This window comes from Pseudorasbora parva, chromosome 9 (assembly GCF_024679245.1).
Source record: "Pseudorasbora parva isolate DD20220531a chromosome 9, ASM2467924v1, whole genome shotgun sequence".
NCBI classification, from domain to species: domain Eukaryota; kingdom Metazoa; phylum Chordata; class Actinopteri; order Cypriniformes; family Gobionidae; genus Pseudorasbora; species Pseudorasbora parva.
The window spans coordinates 33,421,489-33,445,375 of record NC_090180.1 but is presented as its reverse complement, the minus strand read 5'-3'; the positions used below and the strand labels follow the sequence as shown (position 1 = coordinate 33,445,375).

The 23,887-nt window shown below is 39.3% G+C and overlaps 1 protein-coding gene across 1 annotated transcript in view; it reads right to left on the bottom strand.

Moving 5' to 3' along the window:
• The window catches only part of adcy1b (adenylate cyclase 1b), a 110,865-nt gene that overhangs the window by 21,442 nt on the left and 65,536 nt on the right, over nucleotides 1-23,887 (bottom strand). Inside the window, exons 6-14 of the mRNA XM_067452288.1 lie at nucleotides 20,379-20,537; nucleotides 20,133-20,274; nucleotides 18,525-18,680; nucleotides 13,210-13,404; nucleotides 9,818-9,915; nucleotides 8,624-8,708; nucleotides 7,799-7,888; nucleotides 7,279-7,535; nucleotides 2,278-2,404 (exon numbers count right to left, since the gene is read on the bottom strand). Coding sequence (XP_067308389.1) covers nucleotides 2,278-2,404; nucleotides 7,279-7,535; nucleotides 7,799-7,888; nucleotides 8,624-8,708; nucleotides 9,818-9,915; nucleotides 13,210-13,404; nucleotides 18,525-18,680; nucleotides 20,133-20,274; nucleotides 20,379-20,537 — 1,309 coding nt within the window. The remainder of the gene's footprint in view (nucleotides 1-2,277; nucleotides 2,405-7,278; nucleotides 7,536-7,798; nucleotides 7,889-8,623; nucleotides 8,709-9,817; nucleotides 9,916-13,209; nucleotides 13,405-18,524; nucleotides 18,681-20,132; nucleotides 20,275-20,378; nucleotides 20,538-23,887) is intronic.

Below are 23,887 nucleotides of genomic sequence, written 5' to 3'. Positions count from 1 at the left end.
GGCCCAGTGGAAAATAATGAAAACTAGGACATTTTCATCGCTTTATAAAAAAAAAAACAGCAGGATGACCAGGACAGGAATAGAAAACAGGACATGTCCTGGGAAAACAGGACGTTTGCTCACCCTAGTCTGTCACAACCTTCTATAAGCAATTTGACCACACAACTACAGCCATCTCAGAACCTTATTGTGTCGCTGTTAAGTACAACATTAACAGCATGGTAAATAAAAAATAATAATATGTACACACACACACATTTATATATTATGTAAGAGCGAGAGAGAGAGAGAGTACAGTAAAAAAAGGAAAAATTACGCCTGTAATTTCAAAGTGAAGGTTTATATAGACCCTATACTTAAAGGGTTATATCACCCAAAAATGACATTTATATCATTAATGACTAACCCTAATGTCGTTCCTCACCCGTAAGACCTCCGCTCATCATCGGAACACAGTTTAAGATATTTTATATATTAGTCCAGAGCATATGCAGTCTATACACACTGTACTGTCCATGTCCAGAAAGCTAATAAAAACAAATCAAAGTAGTCCATATGTGACATCAGTTGGTTGATTAGAATCTCTTGAAGCATCGAAAATACATTGTGTTCTAAAAATGAACGGAGGTCTTACGGGTGTGGCACGAGTCACGACATTAGGGTGAGTCATTAATGAATTCAGTTTCATTTTTGGGTGAACTAACTCTTTAAAAGCACTCTTTTTTTCCTTCTTGGACAACCAACCAATCACAGTCTTCAAAAGACTGTCATATGTAGCAACAGGGTCAGCCCTGCCTCCTCACTACAGTAAAAGTTTTAGTATTTTATTTGCTTTGAGTTGCTTTCAAATCGTTCCTGAATCACACTTCCATAGAAGTTTTTAAGGTAAATTCGAAATTTTAAGAAGCTTTAAGAATACGGGCCCTGAATGGCAGAATGACTCCCATTAAGGTATCAATATGACATGACGATGTTGTTATGATGCTGCTTGACAATCACAGTCCTCTCGCCTCTACGGAGCCCCTGAAGGGACATTGTGATGTTAAAAAAAGAGACTATATTGGCATGATGCTTTTGCATTCATAAGAAACTCAAGTGACATTTGTGATGGAAACTATTTCCGTGCTTTTGCAAGTTAGCGCTAAAGTTTCTTAGGGGAATGCAATATGGTTACGCTTTATTTCGATAGTCCGCTTTAGACATTCTACTAACAAGAAGTGTGATGTGGAGGCTTGAGAGTTAGGATCCATGTGCAGTTTATAGGTTGCAGATATTAGAATGACCAACATGCCACGAAATAGGACACAAAATAACACACACTGCTGAAAGGGGAAGTCCAGGCACCAGACATCAGTCCATGGGAATCTGTCAGAGCAAACATGAAAACAGGCAAGGGTCGTAACTAGAGGTGTACCAATATATTGTCACAATATATCACAATACAACATTTTTACAACATGTATTGTGGATAGTGACAATCTGTATGGTGTATTGTATTGTTCACCCAAATATATGTTGTTTTAATGTCAGTACTACATTAAACTACTGTATATATATATATATATATATATATATATATATATATATATATATATATATATATATATATATATATATATATATATATATATATATATATATATATATATATGTGTGTGTAATAATGCAATGAGGGTATCATTACACTTCTGGTCCAAACATAGCCAAACAGCATGAATAATCCAAATAGGGGAAGGGGCAAAAATCCAGTCCAAAAAACAAGTAACGTCAAGCACAGGTAAATCCAGTCCAAAGAATAATCATCTTAGATATGTTTGCAGGGCAAAACAAAACTTTGTGCTGAGTCAAGTGAGCTCAGCACTCAAATAGGTCACCAGTAATTATTCTGATGCAATAAAGGTGAAATAATGGCAAAACTCAGGGGATTAAAGACCTCTACTGGCGCTCAGGGGAAGCAACCTGTTCAGAAGTCCAATTAATGTGAAAAAGTGTTTTGTATATATATATATAGATAATGTTAGTTTAGTAACATGCCCTAGCATAACTTCACTACTATTATTATGACTACTTTATGTTAAAATGCTGCTGTTGTTCTGCTAAATTAATACGTTTAAATAATGTAATATTTATTTCAACGTATTAATTAACTCAAACATCCCCGCAACCCTATAGAAAAAATAGAAAAAAATGGGAAAACACTGATGGATAGACAGATTATGTTGGCGTTATTGGGAGTATTTCTTGTTCTTCTGACTGTCTGTGGTGTTCCCCACGTACCCGAGTGGCCCAGAGGAAGTCAAGCCGTAGTTTGAGGTCCATCTGTCTGGAGTGGAGGGCCAGAGCGGTGGAGAAGAGCAGCAGAGAGACGATGGGCTCCAGACCACGAAAACTCAGCAAGCCCCAACTGCACTCCAAAACACACAATCAGCAGAGTCAACAGACACATTCAGCAGCTTTCATGATAGTTTCTGTCATATGGGCAATACCCAGCTAACAAAATATATTCTAAAGACATTATTCTATGTTCTCTGAACGTTCTGAAAGAAGAAGTAACATTTAAAAAAAGACAAATGTCCATCTAAAACATATATATAAAAAATAAACAATATATAAATAATGTTTTAGTGCTAACGTTTTGAGAATATTATTAAATAGCATATAATGTTGAATGAATGTTCTATTTAAATTTCTGGCAGAATGTCCTTTGGGTTTTTTCCATACAGATGACAGTACTACGCAAGTTGACTTACGCTAAAAGAATAACTCCCGACACTACGTTTTGTTTTGTTCTATCCTTTGCGCTTTTGCCTTCGTCAATACGCATGCATCAAGGTTCAAGGATTGATGTTTTAGTGTAAGCAACTCACGTACCACTTCAATTAATTGAAATCACTAAATTAAAATTAAATTACAATTCTTTATCAATTAACTTGCAGTTAGTGAAGGTGAAAAAGCGGAATTGCGCCTGAATGACACAACAGAAGTGCTCTCTCTTGCGCGCTCTCTCTCTGTCGCACACGCGGCATCAGTTCTCCTTGCGACTGAACAGTCAAATTCATGCGCACACAGATGTCAAAATGTCCATCATGTGGAGTATCTCGCATGAACCCTGTTGGTTATGGCTTAAGTGTTCGTAAACAGGTAGGTAATAACTGGATATGTGTCAGAATATTACGTCCATGCATTCAGCAGCCCAATTAAATACCTGTCTGACATTAATGTTAATCAAACAACTACAGATGTTAAATAAATGAATACATAATAAATAAACCTACTTTATCTAGATATACTTTTAAAATTTACTATTATTTTTGTAATTTGCTAACTAGCTTCTTTGTTATTTTATATAGCCTAACAAAAATAACTCATATCGTATAAAATGTCTCATATTAGCCTATGCTCATATTGCCCACCTGCACATACCAGCTGATATACAATGCAGTCTTGATTTGGGTGTCACTCTGCATTTAACAGTTTTAAAGGGTTTTAAATCTTCTAAATAAAGTAAAATGACTAAAAAAAGTAATTTGAGTATGCCAAAGTCAACTTTAATCATATCAAATGTAATTTCCAAACAGCAAAATTGTGGCCAGTGAAAATGGTGATTGGCTTGTAACTTTGGAAAACCACAGCAACAGTGCCTGGTGAGCACAAAAGTTAATCAAGTGTATTTTTCTAGCAATAGGAATTTTGAGTCAGTGTCAGATGGATGGTGAAGGGGATGAGTATGACCTTTAAAGGGGGGGTGAAATGCTGTTTCATGCATACTGAGCTTTTTACACCTGCTCTGGGGTCTATATGACCCCAAAGCACTTTTCTTTAGTTAAAAAAAATGGTTCCCTTTATCTCAGTGGAATAAAACTTTGTGACTTTTCCTAAGTTATCTATCTGTACATGCACAAAAAAACTGGGCTTGATTCGGTTGTTCTAAAGGCATGTAAAAAAATCTGTCACACTCAGGAGCTTTGGGGTCAATATGACCCCACATTGAAATGAATGGGAAAATCGAAAAAAATGTGTTTTTTATTTTTCATTTGTCAAAAAAAATATATAAATCCAGAATAAATCTGAAAATTTCCATACCACAATGAAGCCCTGGTACTAGAGCACAAATGTAAAGTGGAACGAACATGATCACTTGCACACACACATGCTCACGCACACAAACACACATAAACAAACACACAGGAGTGACTCCAATTGAAAGCATTTTTTTTAGAAATTGACAAATAAAATCAATAATTCCAGAAAAAAATCTGAAAATTTCTACACATAAATGAAGGCCTGGTACTAGAGCAAAAATGGAATGTAGAAAAGACATGCTCACTCAAACACACACACACACACACACACACACACACACACACACACACACACACACACATACATACATACTAACAGGAATGACTGCCATAGCCAAATAAAATCAGCCACAAATGCAGAACAAAGATAAAAGGGGTGAGACCTAATGCACACACACACACACACACACACACAGACACACACACACACACACACACACACACACACGCACGCCCGCGCACATGTGCACGCATACACGCACATGCGTACTGAGGCACCACCCACATGCGCACTGGCGCATTACGCACGTGCGCCTATGCGCACGCGCACACACACACACACAGAGAGAGAGAGAGAGAGAGAGAGAGAGAGAGAGAGAGAGAGAGAGAGAGAGAGAGAGAGAGAGACAAAGAGAGAGAGAGAGAGAGAGAGAGAGAGAGAGAGAGAGAGAGAGAGAGAGAGAGACAAAGAGAGAGAGAGAGAGAGCATCTATGGAATTTGTCAAATGAAATCAGCAACAAATGTGAGTACAGTGAATCAGTGAGACCTAATGCATGCACACACACACACACACACACACACACACACACACACACACACACACACACACACACACACACACACACACACACACACACACACACACACACACACGCAGAGAGAGCAAGGGAGAGATGAAAGGAAACTGACCCGTTCAACTTTGAGAAAGTTTACTCTGAGATCTAAGAGCTGCAACTTTGTTTTGAAAGCAAAGTAATTGTTCCCATAACATATATTCCCATACAAAAGAGGGCCAGAGCATGGACTGATTTTTGTTCATGATACATGTTCATTCACAACATTCTGAACTGCTTTTTTACCATGTGAATTATGTAATAATTTTTGTAGCTAGTTATTGCTTTTATGGTCAGTGTTCAGAATTTGATTATCAAAAAATTATATTGTTATTCAATGTTCATTCTTCACTCCTGGTCATTTATGCATATTGCTGCTGTTTTTTTTTATATATATATTATTAAATTAATATCTTCAAAATTCTAAAGTTAATAATTTTTTTTCCACATTTGGTTCATTAAAATAAATAATTTTCTTATGTGGCGATTTATGTGGTATTTTGTTAAAACAGACATTTCAAAACTTATCAAAAACTACCAAAATTCTACTATTTGAAGGAATATTTATTTTTTTATGTCTTGTATAATGTTTATACATGTATAAATTCACAAAATGTATAACAAAAGTTATGATATGAGCAGTTGGCCACATCCAGTAAAATGAATGGATCTCTATTGCCCCCTATGGACAAAACAATTTCTTTCTTAAATTGTAATTCCTTCAAGTTTGTCTTTGACCAACAGATGGCAGAATTGTACAGCTAACACCTATATCAATATCCAGAAACAAATTCATTTTAATTTAGATCATGATTTAAGTATTTTTTTCATAAAAAATTGATATTTCACACGCAAGCTAATGGTATAAATGAGGATTTGTGTGGTAAATAGGTACAAAAGTACTTTGAATATCCAAAAACACAGCATTACTGTATAGATGAGAAGTGAACAAAAAAAATAATATATTATATGTAATATTAAAAATGTATATTTTTTTTACAATCACTCTTTACATTTTGGGGTCATATAGACCCCAAATGCACTGAGTGTAAACAGGAAACTAAGGACATATTAGGGTTAAAGACTTGGATTCCCATCCTAAACATAGACAAAGTTTCAAAAACTAATGTTGGACGTTTGATGGAGTATTTCTGTGTTAAAAATACTCCTTCCGGTTTCTCACAAGTTTCGGCGAGTTTTTTTCGAGTATGGGTCTATTTGACGTTAAATAGAGCGGAAGGTCCTTGTATGGGCTGTACAGGCTCTTCTCCCGGTAGGGTGCGCGCGTGTCACTAGAGGGAGAGAGAGGAAATGCACGCTGTAAACAGTCTCTCAGCTGCAGATCCAGTCGTCCGTGAACACTTATGTGCTCCACTTTATTCCTATGGGTGACGTCGAGCGGCTTCAGCACAGCATTCCGGGAAGGCAGCGCTGCATTTCAACCGATTTGAACGCAGAAATGACGGGAAGCTTCAAGGCATCGCTTCAGTCGCGTCGCAAAGTGGATTTCCACGGTCACTGCTGTCACAGGACTTCACCAAATCATACCAAAAAATGGTGTTTTTGACAGAGCGGTCCTGCTTTGGAAGATGCCGGTGAGTAAATCAACTTCAAATGTCTCTGCTATTGGCTACCGTCGCATGAGTAAACATCAGTAAACGATACGATCGCGTGCTTCGTCATTCAAATGCACTAACGGTTACTCCATTGTTGTTCTGTATAACACTAGTCTGACTCTGACGTGCAAAACCGTTTTGCTTGCTACCTCTAAGGTCTAGTCACATACAATAGTCCATAAACCGAATCATGTCCTCATAAACTGCACACAAAGGCCCCTAAATACAGTCCATACCACAGAGACGGACATCCTGATGTTGCCGTTTCTCCTGTTCAATTTATTTCAGCCTCAGATTTGATTGTGGATCATTATCTGTATTAGCTGAGATAGATGGGTTTCTCCACGCTTGAGGACGTCACCGCTTTGCGCGCTCATCATTCTTTAGCTCCGCCCACACGATACGCCTCCAGGCGCTCGTTTTTTTCCGGAAAGACTCGGTACAGCCCATATTTCTTTTATAAATATGATAAAACTAAAGACTTTTCGGAGATATGAAGGATGCAATACTACTCTATAGGTACTCAAGATTGACATGAGATTGACTGAAACTGAGTGTTTCACCCCCCCTTTAAATATCACAATTGCCTCTTTTTAAAAGACAATAAAGATTGTTATTTAGATCTTTTTTTGTCTTCGCCATGCACTGAAACCAATACACCAGGTGGCACAGAGTTCTACATAAAACCCCACTGAACCTTGGGGAACTTTGTTTGAGAGCGCAGTGCCATCTCAGCCGTCTCTCACCCTGAAGTGTGTCTCAGTCCACTGAGCTCCAGAATGGTGATGTACAGCACCATCAGCAGCAGTAACAGGATCATTTTGGGCAGCCAGGACACCCGCAGGAAGAGCGCCATGGTCAGCGTCCCCACTATGCAGGACAGAAAGGCGTACTGGGCGCCTTCACATGGGAGTTCGGTCATGGTGCGGTTCAGCCCTCTGGCCGCATCAATGATCATGATGGAGCGTGTGGAGTTGGGCCAAAGCCATGGCATACAACCCACCTGACAGAGAGAGAGGAGAGAGAGAGAGAGAGAGAGAGAGAGAGAGAGAGAGAGAGAGAGAGAGAGAGAGAGAGAGAGAGAGAGAGAGAGAGAGAGAGAGAGAGAGAGAGAGAGAAAGAGAGAGAGAGAGAGAGAGAGAGAGAGAGAGAGAGAGAGAGAGAGAGAGAGAGAGAGAGAGAGAGAGAGAGAGAGATTGTGGCTTCTTTGCAGTACTGAAATAGTGGAGATGCTCCAGTCAGTGATGACTGTAAGAATAATCTTACCACACAGGCCTGAGCCACAGCGTATATTAAGAGCACTATGAACACACACAGAACGGTCCGGATCTGTATGGTGAGGCACCCTGGAAAACACTGAGACAAACAGACAGAGAGTAAAGAAAACTAACATGCTTTACAGAATATGAACAAGTCCATCCAGGCCCCACTTTATATTAGTTGGCCTTAAGTACTATGTACTTACATCAAAAAATAAGTGCAATGTACTTTTTGTGTTCAAATTGTATTGTAAAGCACTTTGGCTGATATTGTGGTGGGATACGGGTAGAGTTAGGGACAGGTGTGGTAGTGTGGGTAAGTTTAAGGGTAGGGTTAGGTGTAAGGGAAGTGCCAACTGTGTAATTACAAATGACTACAGAAATGAATTACAGATGCAATTACATGCAGGTATTTTAAAAATGTAAGTATAATGTAAAAAAATGTATGTACACAATAAGTGCATTGTATCAAATGAGTAATTAAAATGTTAGTACATAGTAGTTAAGGCCACCTAATATAAAGTGGTCCTAAATCCAGTTAATTCTACGGTCAGATATCTTCATCTATGGTCCGAAGATGAACAACAATTCTTATGGGTTTGGACCAACTTGAGGGTGAGTAATTAATTACAAAATTTAGATTTTTTTTTTTGAGGTGAACTAATCTTCTGCATTTTTTTTTTTACCAAACATTTAAAAACTTTAACTGAGATACATGCTAAGAAAATCGTAATATTTACATACATTTAAATATTTGAAAAGCTAACAACTGTCCTAAACCTGGACATGAAACTAGTATGATACAGCTGGACCGGGTGAGCGAGTTTCTTACCTGAACTCTAGTGATGTGCAGGTACATGATACACACGACTAGAAAACAGATGCAGAAGACCAGCAACACCAGCACAACAGTCCCCCTGAGAGTCACAGACACGACAAGACATGACAAATAAAAACACAAGTCAATGCACAAGAGGAACTGACACTATTATTTATATACAATTCAGCACAGATACTTGACACCAACCTCACAATCCTTAGTTTACAATCCTTAGTTTTAGATACAATAAAATTGTATCATGATATTCCAATGCATATTTCGTTCTTATATATATAATTTATTACAATTTTTCATATATTTTTTATTTGACACGCAATACTGCCTTGATCAACACAAAACAGCTCAGTAAAGCTTAGGAAAACTCAGGAAGGAAATGGGAAGAGAAAGGGTAAGATAATTTTTTTCCCAATATTTTTTAAAAATATAAATGTGCTGTATGTACACAATGAGTCCATTGTATCAAATGATACATTTCTTAGTACTCTTAAAATATAAAGTGGGACCAAACATTTTTATTTATACAGCACATTTATTTTTGTAGAAATGTGTTACAACTCGCAGTTTATATTTACACTACATTTATCACCACCACCACCACACATTCTTACATATCTTCCTATTTCTCTTCCATGACAAGCAGCTATGAATTTTCTGTTTACATGATGTAACATTTCTACAAAAATAAACTGTTGTTGCTGTTTAGGGTTGTGGCCTTTCTCCATGTACAAAAATTCTAGTGATTGTAAGTCCATAGACTACTGTACGCTTTCAAACTTGATTGGTTGACTGGTATGATTGTGATTCCTGTTTCATTACAACGGCAGTCCATTTACCGGTTTAGAAGTTATTACAAACATTGCATGTCAGATATACATATATGTGATATAGCATGTCTGACAAATTTTGATCACTGGATGGATCATTTTGCATGTGATGCCTCACAAAATGAATAAATGTTTAGAAGTTTGATGTTTAGCACAAGCCATGTACATTTAGTTATTGTGCAAATTGTAGACAAATGCACTTACTGTTTTACACACGTGTTGAAATAAGTACAATTTTTATTTTATTTTATTGGAATAACTAACCCTGTCAGCCTGAAGGGGTGTCCTCATACTAGTGTCCATGTAGAGTATTTCTCTGTCACAATAACTCATGTGTCTGAGAGGATCCTGCTATACGTACTGTGGTATGATGAGAAGGTAGAGGATGCCGAACAGAGCAGCGAGGACGAGAGACAGAACGACAGCGCCAGTGAAGTACTCGTCATTCAGCTGATGATACTAAAGACATACATCACACTGTCACTGCCATTTTCAAAAACAGAAAAGAAATGCTGAGCAGTTATAGCAGCTCAAATTCACGTGATTCAACCGAAATCCACCCTGTTCATGACGGAGTTTACAATATGCCCGAACCAGACATGACACTGTAATGTGATAAAAGGCATCTTTTTAAAAAAAATTTAAAGGCACAGTTTTTGTCTTAAAGGGTTAGTTCACCCAAAAATGAAATATCTTTCATTAATGACTCACCCCAAAGTCGTTCCACACCCGTAAGACCTCTGTTCATCCTCGGAACACAGTTTAAGATATTTTAGATTTAGTCCGAGGCCTTTCTGTCCTTTGAATGTAGGTGTATGCCCACTTGCTGTCCACGTCCAGAAGGTAATGAAAACATCCTCAGAGTTGTCCATATGTGACATCAGTTGGTTAGTTAGACTCTTTTGAAGCATTGACAATACATTTTGGTCCAAAAATAACAAAAAATACGCTTTTATTCAGTGTTGTCTTCTCTTCCGTGTTTGTTTTCAAACCTCAAGTAAAGAATCAAACGGTTGCGAATCAGCAGATTGATTCGGGATTCATATCGCCAATGTCACGTGATTTCAGCAGTTTGACAGTTTGACACGCGATCCGAATCTTGAATCATGACCGTTTGATTCTTTATTTGAGGAACACGGAAGAGAAGAAAGACAATGCTGAATAAAGTCGTATTTTTGTTATTTTTGGACCAAAATGCATTGTCGATTCTTCAATCGGACTACTTTGATGATGTTTTCATTACCTTCTGGACTTGGACAGAAAATTGGCATTCACTTACATTTAAAGGACAGAAAGGCCTCGGACTAAATCTCAAATATCTTAAACTGTTTTCTGAGGATGAACAGAGGTCTTACGGGTGTGGAAAGACATTGGGGTGGGTTATTAATGAAAGAAATGTCATTTTTGGGTGAACTAACCCTTTAAAGGGTTAGTTCACCCCAAAATTATTTCATTAATTACTCACCCTTATGTCGTTGGACACCCGTAACACCTTCGTTCATCTTCGGAACACAGTTTAAGATATTTTTGTTGAAAGCTGATGGCTGAGAAAGGCTTCAGATAGGCCTTCATTGGCATTCAGTACATTCCCACTCACAAGACTCATAAAAGGCACTAAAAACATCGATACAAAGTCCATCTCACTACAGTGGCTGTACAATAATGTTACAAAGTGATAAGAATAGCTTTTGTGTGCAAAAAATGTAAAAATAATGACTTTATCTGCCAAGATATTGTCCTCCGTGTAGGTCTCAGACGTGAACTCACGCGATAGCGGCGCTCCTCCTCTTCTGGGTCATGTATCTGAACGGCGGATCTGCATCATATTCTCGCGCATGCGTCGAGTTCATGTCAATAACTTGGTGGATAAAGTCGTTATTTAGATTTTTGTGTGCACAATAACTATTTTCTTTGCATTGTAAAATTATTGTACAGCCACTGTAGTGAGATGGACTTTGTATCGATGTTTTTAGTGCCTTTTATGGGTCTTGTGAGTGGGAATGTACTGCATGCCAATGAAGGCCTATCTGAAGCCTTTCTCAGCCATCAGCTTTCAACAAAAATATCTTAATTTGTGTTCCGAAGATGAATAAAGATCTTACAGGTATCCAACGACATGAGAGTGAGTAATTAATGAAATCATTTTAACCAGCCACAATGGTGATATGTCTATTTCTCTCAAATATTGTTCACAAATCTGTCTACATCTGAGTTAGTGAGCACTTCTCCAGTGCCGAGATAATCTATCCACCTCATCGATAATCTATGTGACATATCAAGATGCTGATTAGACAGCATGATTATTGCACAGGTGTGCCTTAGGCTGGCCACAAAAAGCCATTCTAAAATGTGCAGTTTGACTGTATTGGGGGGTCATTTTTTAAATATCTGGTGTGACCACCATTTGCCTTACGCAGTGTAACACATCTCCTTCACAGAGTTTATCAGGTTGTTGATTGTGGCCTGTGGAATGTTGGTCCACTCCTCCTCAATGTCTGTCTCAATGTCTGTGTGAAGTTGTTGGATATTGGCAGGAACTGGAACACGCTGTCGTATACTCTGATCCATAGCATCCCAAACATGCTCAATAGGTGACATGTCCGGTGAGTTTGCTGGCCATGCAAGAACTGGGATGTTTTCAGCTTCCAGAAATTGTGTACAGATCTTTGTAACATGGGGCCGTGTATTAAAGTTATAGTTCAGAAAAATGGGGGCAAAAACAAAAGTTTTGAGCTTATAATTTAGTTCAGTGTAGTTTTCGTCACTCAGTATCTATTTTTAGTCATGTTAAAAATAATTTGATGTTGTTGTGTATTCATTTGGTTGCAAGTACAGTGCGGTTGCAGAGACTCTGCCCACAGTCTTTTCTGATTGGCTGTGATTTTGTTGTGAGTGCTGTACGTTTGCAGAGACTCTGCCCACAGTCTTTTCTGATTGGCTGTGATTTTGTTGTGAGTGCTGTACGTTTGCAGAGACTCTGCCCACAGTCTTTTCTGATTGGCTGTGATTTTGTTGTGAGTGCTGTACGTTTGCAGAGACTCTGCCCACAGTCTTTTCTGATGGGCTGTGATTTGTGATTGATTTTGTTATGTCTGGTGTGGACAAACAAACTGCTTGTTGATGGAATTGTATCGCTTTGCATCTGGTTTGGACACTGGTGCAGTCACATTAGTGAAACATAAGCATAATTTAATGGGCAATAAAAGTCCATTGTCTATTGACAATAGTCTAGTTCAGGCATTCTCAACCCTAGTCACCGAAGGCCACTGTCCTGCAGAGTTTAGCAACCCTAATCAAGCACACTTGAACCAGCTAATTAAGCTCTTCAGGATTACTAGAAAACTACAGGCGAGTGATGCAGGTGAGTTTGATCAAGGATGGTGCTAAACTCTACTGGACAGTGGCCCTCAAGGACCAGGGTTGAGAACCCCTGGTGTAAGTGTACGAAGCACACACTGGTCACTTTGAAACCAAGAAGCTTTCTGTTGGTCAGTGCTATGAATCCTTGAAAACTTCAACCAGCTGTAACACCTGCTTTGGGGAATCTTTCCCCCTCACAAAAAATTCGAGATTGAATGGATTTCAATTGCAATTACTGGATTTCACCATTGAAAATTTGCAGAACAGTAAATGTGACCACATCCAACCATGCATCTGCAGCAGACTTATCTCATACCACTAGAACAGTTTAACCTCAGTACAGACACAGTGATGACTGACAACATGTGTTGATGGAGTGTTCATGGCTCTCACCCGATGCTCTCGCTCTGAGTCTCTGTACATGAGAGTGAGGTAGTTCAGGTCAGCTGTGTCGGACTCCGTCTGCCGGGCCTCGATCAGACGGCTGATGTAGCGGTTGACGCGTGTCCCTGGGCTGCTCTGAGCGGCGTTGGCTGCCGTCGAAGTGCGGTTCCTTAGCTTCTCTGGTGCGGAGCGGAGAACCCTCCTCTGCCAACGGACGATCACATGATGAAGCTGTGAGGCCTTTATCAGACTGTCAGTCCAAATCTGATATTTGTGCATATCCGATTGGAATATATGTGGCAAAAAAATCACATTTTGGGCCAGATTAACTAAAGAGGGCAAATAAGCGTCATGATGGGATGTGAGAGGAAACTTCTACGCGTAAATCTACTGACAAGGCGCAAGTTAAGGAACACAGACGCAGCAGCTCATTTCCATAATGACAAATGCAATCTAGAGCAACTAATGATCTACTTACAACACAGTCACAGCAAATTGAAAAATAGTGTGGCTTGGCAAATGATATGTTCAGATAGAATCTTCCTCTGGAATAAATGATAACAAATAAATTAACATGAGTGGAGAAGATTCTCCCGCTTCTCTAACATGCTCTCTGTTCCCTGCGGTTCCTTCTCCTACAGCAACTATCACAGCATGTCAAGCACTAAATGGGTTGAGACGTGCTTTTTTGGGGCGTTTTCAAACGCAAACCTTAGTAAATCATGTTGCATGATTCATACTCTCCTCCCATACATTTTGCATCTGAAAGGGAATCTCCTACAAATGCATATGAAATAAGGTCAGACGCAAAAATAACCATGCCTTTTCATCGCTCATTTTTTACTGCATGTCTTTAGTAAATCCTGATAGTAGTTGTAATACCAAAAGAGGTGTTGTATTGATGCTTTTTGTTATTAAATCTGGCCCTGAATACAATTTGTACAAATTAATTTCAACCAACATTCATATGTGGTTTGAAATTCTTTTCACATTCATTCCACATTTATGATAATCCATTTCAGTCCTGACTTTTCCAATCTGATTTCATGTAGCTTATCTGCCTATGTCACTTTCCCAGACCAAGTAAAATTCAATTACAGTTGATTTAGGAAACATGATGAAAGATGCTGCAGAACGTCTCAGGTAACGACAGTAACCCCGCTTCCCTAAGAAGGCGAAAGAGACGTGGCGTCTGGAGTTGACGCTATGGAAAATGCCCTCAGCATGACTGGTGTCTGAGCATGTGTACAGAGCATGACAACCGTCTATGACGTCATGAGCAGAGTATAAGAGGGCACCTGCAAAATACGTCATCAACTAGAAAAGCCGAGCCTGGTTTCCTTTCAATGGGAACCAGGGTTACAGACGTAACCATAGACGTTCCCTTTTGAAGTGACAAATACATACTCCACCGTGCTTTGGAGGTGCCTGCCTAACTAGGCTGAGTATGTAAACCATAGTGGGCATAAAATAACCTGACTAAAAGCGAAAAAAAATCAGCTTCAATGCTCTATTGCAAGGGAAGTGCCAGCCTTATAACTTTCCTGAGTGATATCTGCTATAGGGGAGCACAAAGACTATTTTAGGGCCCAACCATCATTGGGGAGGAACAGATGGATTCAAAAAAATTACATTTTACTACCCTGCTCTACCCTTAAGGATATCGTCAGAGCAGCGCAACGCAACGACAGGGAACATGCCTTTAAGATACTTACCATCCATACTAATAGTTTTAATCAAAAATAAAATGCCGCTCAGCCAAGGGGGAACCAATCACTATTTCGACTTAGGAAACATGAGAGCAATGCATGGCATGGCATGGCATTGCTTGCTAATTATTTCCACCGCCGGCCTTTATAATCCAAAGAGACCGCAGGGGAGCCATGTCCTACTTAAAGACCCCAGATAACTGGAGGAGAGCAACTCATGCTAAGGCATTAAATCATATGCCTACAACTCTATCACCCAGACTAAAAAAAAACAGAGGGAACCACAGGCTTACATTCTACTTTAAGAATAGCTCAACCCTTAATTCAATTAAAACACCTTTTCCAGGTCAAATACCAGTAGTGATCTGATAACAGGGAGAGACCAAGATGAGTATTCTCCCAAAGAGGAGCAATATCCCTGCTTTAAACTCCAAAATCAATTTGAGAGGGAAACCAAAGGAATCATATAAGCTCATATGGTTCTGTTTACCCTGCTCCACTTTCAGGGGTGTTTCCCTACAAGTAGACAAAGCCTTACCATTAGCCACCAGGCTACAACCATCCTATTGCTCTCCATACAAGGGGAAGCCTACTCCTTACTCACCACCTGGGTGCAAGACTTATCACTTCAGCTAACCACAAAGGAAAGTCTGCATTTCCACTTACTTTCCATAAGTCTGCAATCAGGCCAGAAGACTTAGAGGAGGTAGAGTGTTTGGATTCATCCTTACGGGGGATAAATCACATGCAGACGGCAGACCGCATCCTTACCTCCTTGAAACACTTGACCACCTTTGCAACAGATCTGCCAAAAGAACCTGAATGTGAGATTGGGGCATCCAGGTAAAAAAAAAAAAATGTATCTTTCTCCTTAATCCCCAATAGGTTTAACCACAGGTGCCTCTCTTTAACCACCAAGGCCGCCACAGAACAGCCGGGCCAGTCTGTTGTGTGGCTTGGAGAGCCAGTTCCATTGTCCAGTGCAGTTTCGCCATCACCTCATGAGACAACCTTTGCCATTACTTCAAGTCTGTGAGCAGGTTGGCCTAGTATGGCTGCAACCACCTGGCTCGCTGCCACATTCGCCTACCACACAAGCTGTCAGATGTCTTTGATGACACAGCTTTGAAGTCAAGGCCAGAGCCTTAAGTGAAGACGCCTCACCCAGTGAGAGAGAAACTGCTAGTTCCTCCACAGGGGGCATCTTCACATACCCTGCTCACCCAGTCCCTTCACATTCAAATAGCTCAAATGCTGTAAAGGAAAGACGAGCCGAGTAGACTAGAGTATCTTCCAAGACTTCTCTACCTCAGTATTAAGGTCTGAAAGAAATGTTACACTCACAGGGGAAGGACATTCATAGCCCACGAGGAAGCCCAAATATCCAGAAACAACTTCCCTTTTCTCACGCAACAAGGGCAGACTAAATATGTGCATGGTGCGGACCATTATATCCAATAGTTCCCCATATTAGGGATGGGCAATATCTTATCGTTTGCGATATACCAGTAAAAATTATCCAAATCCTTTTCTACAAAATATATTTTTTTATTTCAAATTACTAAAGTTCTATCATTAAATCATTATTTGCAGTTTATTTTTTTTTGTAATCTGGAGACATGATTATTACTTTTGCTGTTTGCACTATTTTTGACACTGTTTGCAACATGCGAATATGAATAAATACAGAATCTGAGTTTACATTTCAAACTTGTCTTTATTGTTTGTATTGTGTGAAGTTTTTCAGCACAGTTGCATTATTTAAACATTACCTGCACTTTTACAGAAGTATAACTGCATTTTTTCAATTTCTGAAAAGGCTGGTGTTTCTTTTATGTATTATAGGAGACTATTTCATGACGGGTATGTTTGCTTTAGATCATTATTTGTTTTTCTGAGGCTCTCAAGAATGTGTGCAGCTCTCACTTGTAGCCAAAAACAAGGGGAATTGTACTACATTTATCGCCATTGATATCGTTATCGCAATAAATACCATAAAATATCGTGATACATGTTTTAGTCCATATCGCCCATCCCTACCCCATATGCAAGGCTAGTGGGAGAACATCATAATGTTGTTCTCCAACCACGTCCAGTTCACTGTCTGCATGATTGGAAGAATCCACTGACTGTGTTTCTCAATCAAGCAGATCTCCTGAACTCCTCAGCCAGCATAACTTGCAACTCTCAAAAGTATAGCCACCGCACTGCAGGGCCAGAGCCACAAGGCACAGTCGATAAAGAGAGATGAACATGATCGGAACTTGTGGGTCACAGTGGGCACATTCAGCTCCCTCAAGAGCTGCACATGTATGCTTTGGGCTGAGACATATGACGCAGAGCTCATGTGAGTCCTCTGGTGTAAGGAAGCACCGACATGGAGGAACACACTGTTCGAAAACTCTATATCCACTCATGGACTTGTGTCGGCCAATAGATTGGCATGTTTGGTTCACGTGTTCAGACACCACTCCCCATAACGTCAACTCCAGATGCCGTGTCAAACTTCAACTTCTAAAGGGAAACAAGGTTTTGGATCCCACTTTATATCAGGTTTCTTTAACTACTATAATTGTTATGTACATGTACTTATTTTGTTGATGTTGCATTGCAAACACTTGTGCTGCTATTGAGGTGGGAAACCAGTAAGGTTAGGACAGGTTTGGTGGTATGGGTAGGTTTAAGGTTTTTAGGGATTAAGGGGACAACAGTGTAATTATATATGTAATTTAAAAAAATTAATTACAGCTGTAATTAAATGCAAGTATTTTTAAATATTAGTGCATTGTAAAGCATGCATGTACAATAAGTGCATCGTCTCAAATTATTAATTTAAATATTTTTACAGAGTAGTTTAAGGGATAGTTCAACTACCTTATGATTTTCTTTCTGCTACTGAATACATAGCACGATATTTTAAAGACTATCAGTAACCAAATTACTTCCCTAGTGTTTTTTCCCCCATACTATAAAAGTATAAAAGCCCCGAGCACCATTGGTTACCCACATTCTTCAAATTATCTTCTTTTGTGTTCAGAAGAAGAAAGAAATTGGTTTGGATACAAGTTTGGAAAAAAATTGAGGGTCAGTAAATTATGACAGAATTTTAGGGTGAACTATCTCTTTAAAGACACTTCACACTGTACAAAATGGGTTGTGTTGTGTTGTTGCGAAGTACAGGTTGAGTGAAACATTACAATATACTGCTATTTAGCCTGGTCTGCGCATGCTGTAGTTGTTTTTTGGTATAGGCATACCAAAGCAATTCCATTATCATAATAACTAATTTAGATATACCGGAAAGCAAAAGAGTGCCACAGGGCACACAAATCGGATCAGAATAGTCACGATACACAGCTTGGACAGTCAATAATTTAGATCATATTCCAAATGTATGAACAAATAATGGGATTTGGACTGAAAGTGTGAAAGCTATGGAAGGTGACAGCAGCTGGAATGATCTGAACAGCAGCATGATGTCCAGATCAAGACAACACACACCAGCTGTTTTACATCATTACTATCAGACACAGTTTGTCTTGGGGAAAAAATTAATTAATTTTACATTCATCATACACAAACAGCAAAAGTGTGTCCTCATTTAAACAGACATACCTTGTCCCCATCCTCACAGTTCATGACGTTGGAGAAGGGAATCTCAGCCTTGAACATCTTGCGGCAGTGCATGAGCTGCACCAGTAGGTAACACACGGTCTTGAACTTCATCTTTTTGGCAGGTTTGATGTCTGACAGGATCAGACCAGGAAAAATCTGGAAAAAAAGCACAAAAAAAAAATAGTTGGGAGCAAGTCCCATCCCATATCGACTGAATATGAAAATCGTGATATGAAAATCAGCAGTTATAGGCCTCAGGGACTGTCCATATGAAACGTAAGCTAAATGTAACACTAAGCATGGTGTTAAAAGTATAAAGTTACAGAAATAAGTTTGTAAACATACTAAACTATATATATTTCACACAAAACATATTGTTTACTAAATATTTGGACTCTAAAATTGCTATAAAAAATGTAGGTTACTGTAAAATACTGTTTAGCCGCTGCACCTAAAAAAAAAAATCCAATTGTGGACATCCAATCATTGATTTTTTTAAAGGTCCCGTTCTTCGCGTGTTTTCGAAGCTTTGATTATGTTTACAGTGTGCAATATAACATGAGTTCAAGGGAACTATGTTTTTTCGCGTGTAAAAAAACATAGTTCCCTTTCATTCGGTCACGTTCGACGTACGTCAGAACTGAACCGACGAATTGAGATCCCAATTCTTCGGTTCAGTTCTGACGTACGTCTCCGTTCCCTCCTTCAGCGAACGAGGGTTACATATTTAACCGAGACGTATTTTTTTACACAATTTACTTATCTGTACTGCTCTGTTTTCTCTGCCCTAAAAACGGCCTGATGATTTCCTTGTTCTATGAAGTCCCTCCTTCAGAAATATGTAACGAGTTCTGATTGGGCCAGCGCTTCCCGTGTTGTGATTGGACAGCAGCTTAGCGCACTTTGCCCGGAAAGGTCCCGCCTCTTACCATAACGGGGAGATGCAAGCGCTGAATGCGCGCTCTTCTCCACGTGAGAGAGCAACAAGACCACGCCCCCTATTTTGCGTGTTCTTGTGGGCGGAGGGTTAGTCAACAAACGGTTCTAGTGACGTCATTCCTGCAAGGAAGTGCAGGGGTGTCGTACAAACCGACCGTTCGCTGTAGGCTTTGAAAGGGAACTTCTCTTAAATAAAATATCTCGCTTGGCATTGAACTTTGAGCTTTATAATTTTACAGGTATTATTTAAGCTCTAACAGCAACATTTCACACTAACTAAAGTTTGAAAGATGGAATCGTGAAGAACACGACCTTTAATGCATGTTCGCCAAATATGTAACCCTGAGTCTCAGCCCTTGCCAAAAATATATTTTTAACACAATTAGAAACAGTTTTGATTATAAAAAGTGCAGTACATTTTTGTAAAATGTGAAACATGACTCCGCCTACTAGGGGGAGGAGCCTGCCAAAATGATTTAAAGTATCGCTCGTATTGCAACAAAATGTTCAATTTCAAAACGGTTTTCACAGGAGCAATTTTGACTGTTTCAGCATTCCAATGATACCTAATTTATCACGATTACTAAAAAAGGGACACTGATTGTCATTTTCATGTTTGTAGTTTGTTGACGATTGTGATCATATTCTTTAGTATGAATAAGCGCACACCTTCCTGCGGTGAGATGGCACTATGAAGAAGGTCTCGATGTCGTGTTTGAGCAGGAAGGCGTGTCTCTCGCGGCCGTTTCCTGGCTCCACCTCATAATCTCCATTCAGACACTCCAGTGTAGCGCGTGTGATGTGCACCTTCCTGCAAACCAACCACATGAGTGGACAACAGTCCTAAAACTATCCAAAACAACATATTAGGCAGGATTAGGGTAGACAAGAACAAGTATTGGTTGAGATGCTCACCCAGGCAGTCCGCCAGCCTCCATCATGTTGGCCAGCGTCACGTCATTGGACCACACATCATACTGCCACTTCCTGAGGCCCAACACACCGCAGAGCACGCGTCCCGTGTGCAGACCCACACGCATGTTCAGATCCACCTCTGTGGCTTCAGCCACCGATCTGATGGCACAATGACACACTTAATGACTCATAGTTTTACTGTAGCTGTCGTCTATAATCACTAGTTTGAAAATCACAACTATAATCAGTCTTGATTAGTTTTTGAAAGTAGTCTCTTAATCTCACCAAGGCTGGGTTTATTTGATCAAAAATGCAGTAATATTGTGAAATATTAGAACAACTTTTCTATGAAAAAAAAAAATATTTTAGAAAGGCCCTATTATGCATTTTCAGGTATTACTATCACAGTAGGCGGATGCAGAGATGTGATAAAGCAGGATCTATTGACAGCAGTTATGATTTATTAACAAACTTAACATGGGATCAGTGATCGCCGATGCAAATGCTATTTAGCTAACTCTGACATATCGTTTGTGTTATGTATGGTCCCTGTTAAATAAACTAAAAATGAACTAAAACATAAAACAAAGGTTCTCAGGACACTTGGCTTTCAAAAACAAAGACAGATCAACCAACTAAAATGCAACAAAGATGGGACAAAGACTGACAGAAAAGAAGCTCAATACAAAACCAAACCAATCAAAGAAATGAGCAGGTGTTCAATTTAAAGTGATAGTTAACCCAAAAAATTGTATTTGATGTTTATCTGCTTACCCCCAGGGCATCCAAGATGCAGGTGTGTTTGTTTCTTCAGTAGAACGTAAATGAAGATTTTAAACTCCAACAATTGCTCATATCATGCATCTCAATGGGGTGTTTTTCTATGAGAGTCACTATGAGAGTAAAAAACACATAGACATACCATTCCATATTAAACATAGCGGCTCGTGGCGACACATTGACGTCTTAAAGGGGTGGTTCCGTGGATTTTTTCTAGGCCTGGTTGTGTTTATGGGGCGCAGTATAACATGTCTTAATACTTTTTTTTTTAAATGGCATATTTTCTTATATTTTTTACCTTTATTTCACACCGCTGTCTCCACTGTCCTTTGAACGGCTCGTTTGCTTCCCACTTCTATGAAGCCCATCCCTCTGAAACACGCAATGGTCTTAAATTGGTTATATAGCCAAATGTAGTTTCATGTATTTTTATTGGCTATCCGGAAACAGCACGCCCCTCACCATTACCGGCAAAAGTCACATCTGCGCTGACTAGCAAGGGATTATGATGTCACCAACCCGGGAAGAAGCTTGTTGTAGCCCAAACCGGCAGTTTTTGTAGGCAATAAACTGCCATAAATTTAAAAAACAATATCTCTGTTTGCATTGAAATTTGAGCGCTGTAACTTTGCAGATACTGTTTATGTTCGAGCAGCAACATTACACACTAAATAAAGTTAAAAAAGTGAAATTGCATGCAACCACCCCTTTAAGAAATGAAACAATGAAAATCAGCTAATATGCGTATTTGCTTCTCAAAAAACATATCTGATTACTGTTGAAAACAGCTGCGATGCTCCATAAATTGTGTTTGAGAAAATGTTGTATTTATATAATTTTTTACCTCAAATACACTATGTACATCAACCTTCCCCATGCCATCAGTGACTGCAAGTAAGGTAAAAATTACACAATATGACGTAGAGATACGCGCAAGAGATCACCTCCGCCACCTGTATCCCATTGAGGTACGCCATATGTTGTACATTTGACCTCACTTGCAGGAAGTGATGGAGCGGTTGCGGTGTTTGTACATAGTGTTGTATTTGAGATAAAAATTATATAAATACTGATCGGTTTCTCACACAAACCGATCGTTTTGTGTCTTAAAGGCCCACTGAAATGCTTTGAAACGCACAGCATTATTCAATGTGTTGACGTTATTTCCCCTGAAACGGCTCCAGCTGTTAGCAGCTCCTCCCCTTTTTTGAAACAGCCAATAGCGTTTCATTAATATACAGTTTGACTAGAGCGCAAGAGCGGACCTTTCTGTTTGGTAAAGCCATTCCTCTAACACTGTTTACCATCATAATCTCCTCCATATCGCTTTGAAATGCAGCATTCTGTGCAGAATTCAAATGGGTCGATATGTTTGTTGTCTGCGTGGACTCGCGCATATGATCCGCGCTGCGCTCTCGTGTCTGTAGTCTAAATTTAGACCAGAGACATTGGTGTGTGTGCGCTGCTGCGGTGTGTGAAACTAACAGACTTTACAGACTTTATTCGCCTGAAATGAAAGCATATTTACACTGAATCGTTTCCTATCACATATATAGTGTGCTATGTGCCTTTCACCATGTAGAAATTAGTAAATGTGTGTAAACAACTGACCGATTTCAGCCACAGCTTCAGCAGTGTAGGGGGCGGGCTTTCGATTCTAGAGAGCATTTTGATTGGACAGAAGATTTGACAAGAAAGTAAAGTCTGCGATGATGTCACCAAAATCTGAGATTCTTTTTTACGGAAGTGAGAGACTATACATTTTTAATGCCTATATCTCCTAAATCCAAATTTTGTCCTAGTTTTGGAACATAGTTTTGGCTAACACAGTCATACTAAAAGCTAAAAAACTTCAATATTGATTTCAGTGGACCTTTAAGACATCTATGTGTCGCCACGAGCCGCAGGGTTTAATATGGATTTGTATGTCTATTTTTCACTCTCATAGGGGCTCTCATAGAAAAACACCCCATTGAGATGCATTATACAAGCAACGGTTGGAGTTAAAAATCTTCATTTGTGTTCTACCAAAGAAACAAAGACACCTACATCTTGGATGCCCTGAGGGTAAGCAGATAAACATAACATTTTCATTTTCGGGAGAACCAATAAATGAAAATCAGCTAATATGCGGATTTGTCAGAAAATCTGATTAATGTTGAAAACTGCGATGCTCCATAAACTGTGGTAATAAGCATCAAATCATCATATTAGAATGATTTCTGAAGGATCATGTGACATTGAAGACTGGAGTAATGATACTGAAAATTCAGCTTTGATCACAGGAATAAACAACATTTTACTATACACTCACCTAAATGATTATTAGGAACATCTGTTCAGTTTCTCATTAATGCAATTATCTAATCAACCAATCACATGGCAGTTGCTTCAATGCATTTAGGGGTGTGGTCCTGATCAAGACAATCTCCTGAACTCCAAACTGAATGTCAGAATGGGAAAGAAAGGTGATTCAAGCAATTTTGAGCGTGGCATGGTTGTTGGGGCCAGATGGGTCGGTCTGAGTATTTCACAATCTGCTCCGTTACTGGGATTTTCACGCACAACCATTTCTAGTGTTTACAAAAAACGGTGTGAAAAGGGAAATACATCCAGTATGCGGCAGTCCTGTGGGCGAAAATGCCTTGTTGATGCTAGAGGTCAGAGGAGAATGGACAGACTGATTCAAGCTGATAAAAGAGCAACTTTGACTGAAATAACCACTCGTT